General features: G+C 40.2%; 1 protein-coding gene across 5 annotated transcripts in view; it reads left to right on the top strand.

Annotated features, from left to right (window-relative positions):
• Positions 1–3,255: 3,255 nt before the first annotated feature.
• The window catches only part of UPP2 (uridine phosphorylase 2), a 35,315-nt gene continuing 32,570 nt past the window's right edge, over positions 3,256–6,000 (top strand). For 2 of the 5 annotated variants that reach the window (XM_080671268.1, XM_080671264.1), the window contains exon 1: positions 3,494–3,744. Coding sequence is in view for 4 of the 5 variants with exons in the window: in XM_080671264.1 (XP_080527390.1) it covers positions 3,738–3,744 (7 nt within the window). In the remaining variant the exon portion in view is untranslated. Of the gene's footprint in view, positions 3,745–6,000 lie in introns of all 5 variants that reach the window. The other 3 variants (XM_080671267.1, XM_080671265.1, XM_080671266.1) reach the window with 3 other exon arrangements.

Genomic DNA, 6,000 nt, shown 5'->3' with positions numbered 1-6,000 from the left:
GAATAGAAAAAGTTCCCATGCTTTGTAGCTGGACAGAACTAGGTCTGAATTCTGGTTTGGGCTAACTCATTGTAGGATCTCAGGCACCTCATCTCACCTCTCTGGTTTCTAACATCCTCTGCTGAAAATGGAAAAAAATAACAAGAACTATCTCACAGAGCTGTTGTGAATGAGATTGTCCAGAGCCTGGCCCAGTGCAATGCCGAGTCGATCACCATTGTCACGGGCATTCTTTCTTGTCCTTCAGATTTCTATTCCAAGTTGTTTTGTTTTGAACTTAGAGAAGAGCTTTTAAATTTTATTTCTTAATGCTATTGATTCCAAATATCATGCTTCACTTAAAAAAACAAAAAGCTTTTCTTGAATTTGTTTGATATCCTGTGCTTCCCATTTCCTTTTTTCCAACATCATCAAGAACAGAAACATCTTAAAATTGAGGTCAAGCATCTTCAGAAGCCAAGTGTTTTCAGTCTTAAGTGACCAAACCACCTGAGGCACAGATGTCTCCACCAACTTCTCCGAGGGGCCTTTTGACTCACTGAAGCACTGGCGTTGGTTACGGCCGGCCACTGGGGAACAGGAAATGCAAGCTTTCTCACACCGTGGGGATCGTAATCCCAATAAGAAAGGCCACCAGAGCAGCCAGAGCAGTTGTACATTAAATCCTTTTCATTTGAAAGCTGCCAGAAATATGACCCTGAGAACAAGGACCAGTCTCCTATATTATTATGCCACTTTGAACAAGAACACTTAGTTCATAGCAGGTGCTTAATACTCACTTAATGTGTGGTAAGTAGGACATCTCCTATGTGGAGTCTCCATTTACCAAAAAACAGACTACTAGGACTCAGGTGTATATTGTAACCAGCGTAACCCTGTGTTGGCCTTTCTTGATTGTCTAATGTAGCAGAAATCTCAAAAACGGAAGGCCTCTATGGCCCTGGCTGAGATGTTCTGGTGCCAATATGTGGAAGTAAAACCACATAGAGCTACTAATAGTTCTCTAAATGTAACACTTTTCTGTCACCTCTATGCATTTTACACACAGTTCCCTGGACCAGGAGCACAGGCCTCTCATATTCACCCACCCCTACCCTCAGCTATATTTTTCAGGATTACATTTTCCTCAAGACGCAACCCAGCCGAAACCGGTTTGGCTTAGTGGATAGAGCGTCGGCCTGCGGACTGAAGGGTCCCGGGTTCAATTCCGGTCAAGGGCATGTACCTTGGTTGCGGGCACATCCCCAGTGGGAGGTGTGCAGGAGGCAGCTGATCGATGTTTCTCTCTCATCGATGTTTCTAGCTCTCTATCCCTCTCCCTTCCTCTCTGTAAAATATCAATAAAATATATTTGAAAGAAAAAAAAAAAAGACGCAACCCAGACATCCCATCCTTCCAGAAGCCCCCTGTGTCTCCCATGGGCTGGGCATGAGTTTCCCTTGTGTACTTCTATGTTGCATGCTCTCTAAAAATGAGACCACTCTCCATTATCATTCAGGTGACTGAACTTTTGCAATACAGTCAATAAAAAAAAATGTTGAGCAACAACCTACCATAAGAGTAGGATGGAGCCGTGAAAGGATTGAAAACTAGGGAAAATAATTTCGGATTACCCAGAGGACATTCATCAGTACTCTACTTGCACAGATTCTGCAAGACTATTCTTCATTTCACCCAAATGATGACCACTTGCCTTAATGTCCTCAGGAGTTGTTTTATGGGGTCCATAAAAGGTTGCTGGTGTCCCCTGGCACTGTTGGTGATCAAGATCATTGACTGACAGAATTTGCACTGGGAAGAGACATGTTAATTAGTCTAAATAATTCACTGGAGTAATTAATGATTTAACACTTACCTAATAGCTAACACTTTCACCTGTCAGAGCCAGAGGTAAATGCCAGACTAGAATTTTGTCATTATACCCTAAAAAAAATTTAGAGATAAAATAAAAATAGACCAAATAAAAGTGTGAAGCCTCCCACTCTAGCCAGTGTTGCTCAGTTGGATGGAGCATTGTCCCACACACCAAAAGGTTGCAGGTTCAATTCCTGGTCAGGGTGTTTGGGAGCAACCGATTGATGTTTCTCTCTCCCTCATATCAATAAATATATCTTCAGGTGAGGATTAAAAAACGTAGGAAGCTCCCGTGGTAGATGGTGGGCATGTTGAATCACAAAATTGCCAGTGGTTGTGGAGAAGGGGCAGCAGGTAGAACTCTTTGAGGTGGGCCATGAGATAAGAGACATATTATTATTATAAACTGGAAACAGGACCTACTCTTCCAAGTTATACAAACAACACACAGGTTCAGGCTTATTTTGCCTCAAAGTTGTCATTGCTTTTTCCAAGATTTGTTTTCTTGGGTATTTTTGGATAACTTTAGGTAAAGATACAAATGTCTAATTGGTAGTCGCAGTAGCAAGATTTGGAGTGCTATATTAGTTTCCTATTCTTTTTCCTTCTTGTCAAGTTTGCTAGTTGGCAAAGATGGACTGAAGGAGGCCAGCATGGAATTCAAGGAGTTTGTCCAAAGTGACTATCACCAGGAAGAGGAGTATCTCCTAACACAGTTAAGATGTGCATTTGCTTCTTGACTGTGATGCACACTCTCACAGAGAAATTCAAGCACATTATGAAATGCCTTGTATCTGCTGCTGTTTGGGCATTTGTGAACATTTTAAGCGCTGGTTTGCTTGCAAGCCATGAGACAAATGTCCTTAAAGCTCTCACCAGCATAGAACTTCAGCTGATTGCCATGGGAGCTGGGAATAAAAAGACAAAAAAAAAAAAAAAAAAAAACAGGATGAAATTCCTTGAAAGTCTTCTAGATTTGTCCATCCCAAAATTGTACAGTAAGAAGCAGGAAAAAAGCAGTAAATTGGTGGATTTCTTCAAAGAGAGACTTGTTTTCTGAAAATATTAGGTCTTATTTTGTTATTTTACTTGGATTGACCTCCAACAGCTGCTCCATTGGATTTCACGGGCAGCCTGGGGTTTTTAGCTTAATGAAGCCCTGGGAAACAGATTTTGTTTAATTATCAGACCTTCTGTGTGAATTTGAATGGGCAGAGTTCAGATGAAGAGGCACTCTGGGGTCATGACTTCGCATGTTTGTCTCACTTGTGAACATAGAATGGAAACAAGTTGATGAGGGGTAGGATGGGGTGAGAAAACAAAATGTTTGGGAACTGAAAGTTCTCCCGTGTACTGGGCACGTTTTTGAGATGACATGGTGGAGTTCCTGTGGAAACCAGTGGAGGACTCGGATTCACATACCGTTGTCCCAAAGTAAATAAGTCATGTGCCACACCAGACCCATGCTGGGCTCAAGGCCAGAGGAAGGGAAAGGCGCACCTGTCGACAGTGAGCAAGCTAACCAACCTCGTCATAGAGCTAGGACGACACACCTTCAAAGGGGGCCTATCTTCTTAGGGAAGAGCTGCTGTGAGAGCGGGGCTGTAGTATAAAAGGCTAGGTCAAGAGGATGTTATTTGAATTGGTCGGGAGGTTTGCTAAGAATAAAAGTCCATTATTGATTTCAGAAGAAAACATAAGTTTTAAGGGAGGCTGTCATTCCAACTTGGAATTGAACTATTATGATTCACCTATAATTTAATAGCAGCTGACTATATATTTCTTCCCTGACATCAACTGAAGAGTGACTATCCACACACTACAAAGTATGACTTCGATTTTAGCTGCTTCCAATAAATCCATGAGATCTGACCAGAATACATATGTTGGGTAAGTAATTTTGATTAGATGGATGTTCTTTGGATTTTATATTAAATGTTCAGAAGATCAACCTCTATCATTGTGTAAATGTCTTACGTTTAGAGATTATGTAGTTGGAACTTAGCTCATAATACAAAACAAAATAAATACAATGCAAATTGTCTTCTTAGTGATATTTTCATTCCTTGCTTCTTGGGGGAATTTGGCTCATCTAAGAAAGTGGAGCAATGCATCAATTATACCTCTCTCCTTTAAAAAAAAAAAAAAGAAGAAGAAAGTAAAGCCAAAAAACATGCAAAAGATTAACCAATCTGCATGAGTGAACACATTCAAAGTTCAGCCTGCAGTTCAGCCTTTAATTCCAGGACCATGGGCTGAAATATCTGAGAAATGATTTAAGGGGCCTCCCTGTGCCTAAGGGGGATTTAACTGTGTTGTAGCATATTATGAAGTAATTCCATACACTTTGTGATAAACTTTACATAGAATTCACTTCTAAAATTCCATGTATGTTCTTCATCTCAGGGGTAGACATAAATCTGCCAAAACTGTCTGCAAATTTAGCTCCAATTCTTGCCCCAGGTTCACAGAACATAATGAGCATTAATCTTCAGGAGGCTTAAGGAATTTTTGTGCATTCCCTCTGATTCACCAAGTTGTATCAGATGCCTTGCTTAGAGCCTCCACATGTCATTGTTCCAGAAAATGTTCCATTTACCCATCCCAGACAAAGGTAGTCTTCTACCATGTTCATTTGCTCAGGAATGCCAAGGAAAGAGAAAAGGAAAAATTATGAAGATGACGGTAGTGGTAAATAGAAAGACTTCTTCTCAGACAGCACTTTTCTCTGGTTACCAGTGTCTAATACTGACCATGCTATGTCATGGCTTGCTAAAAGAATGTATTCCCAATACCACCTTTGGCCCACATTTTAGAGAAAGGAAAGAAAACGCAAAACAAGGTTGAGGACCAAATAGCACACATAGTCTACTTAATAAAAATTACCTATTTTGGAAAGATTGAAATATTGCAATTGGCAGAATCATACTGGGTTGAATTTGGCATAATACCCCAAACTAATCTTTCCTTTGGCAAGTATTAATTAGAGGGATCATCTTAGAAGTGCTTTTGGTGAGCCCAAAGGGATACAAACCTTCTATAGATATGCCCCTCACCCAATTCTCTGACCAAGGGATCATTAGCTATTGAAACAGACCATCAAGGAAAACTAAATAATGAACAGGATTATTATAATGAATAGTCCTAATGAATTAGCAGGACTATTATAATGAATATGAGAATATAGTTAATGGTTTGAGAATTTCTTTTTGAAGACAGGAAAGCTGGAATACATCAGTGATTTTAAAAATACCAAGGCCCATGTTTCTTGACAATATAAATCAGAATTTCTAGGTGTGGGCTCAGGTACCAGTGCTTTTCAAAGCACCGCACGTGATTCTGATATGGAGTTAGAATTTGAAATCACCTCTTCTTGGGTAAGGATTTATAGAGTCAGCTGGGAATCCAAAGGAGAAGCTGCAGAGAGGGAAAGCAGTTTGGCAGAGTCGAGCAGAAAAGTGAGAGAAGTTGGAAGAGAAAGTGGATGGCATGTTTCTCAAACTGTAATGTGCACAGAAGTCACATAGGAGTTGTTTACAAGGCCACTTTTGATTCAGGAGGTCCTGTGATTTTGCATTTCTAACAAGCCTCCATGGCAATGCTGCTGGTGAATCGACACACTTTTTCCAACAAGGGATCACTGCTGCATGTCCTCTTGCCTGTCACCAGGAGAGGAAAGGAGGTGTCCTTTTGCTTGGGGACTTTGAGGCTTGTTCTGAAGTAGTAAAGTGTGTTAACCTCATGGAATGCTTTATTTTTTTAAACCAGCCATGATCCACTAACTAATTAAGAATTTGTTACCCTAAGTGTTTTTGAGCAGAAAATTAATAGTATTCTGTTCCACTTCCCAAACATTAAATTAAATTTAACAAATAAAATTTGTTAAGACTTGGGGATTAAAAAAAAGATATATGAGACAGCTTGCATGAGAAAATTCACAATTTTTCTGGAGAGACAGAAAATTAACCCTTGAAGTGCTATCTATCAGCCTTAACATGAAATACAGTATATGCTTTAGGAGCACAGCGTGGGGTGGGAATTCATACTGACTAGGGAGGGAAGATGCTTGGAAAAGCCTTCAGGGGGAGGTGATATTTAAATTTGACCTTGAGGAATGAGTAGGATTCTGACATGTGAACAATGGAG

This window comes from Plecotus auritus (assembly GCF_963455305.1).
Source record: "Plecotus auritus genome assembly, chromosome: 5".
NCBI classification, from domain to species: Eukaryota; Metazoa; Chordata; class Mammalia; order Chiroptera; family Vespertilionidae; genus Plecotus; species Plecotus auritus.
The sequence above is the reverse complement of the archived record's forward strand: the minus strand, read 5'-3'. Positions and strand labels throughout refer to the sequence as shown.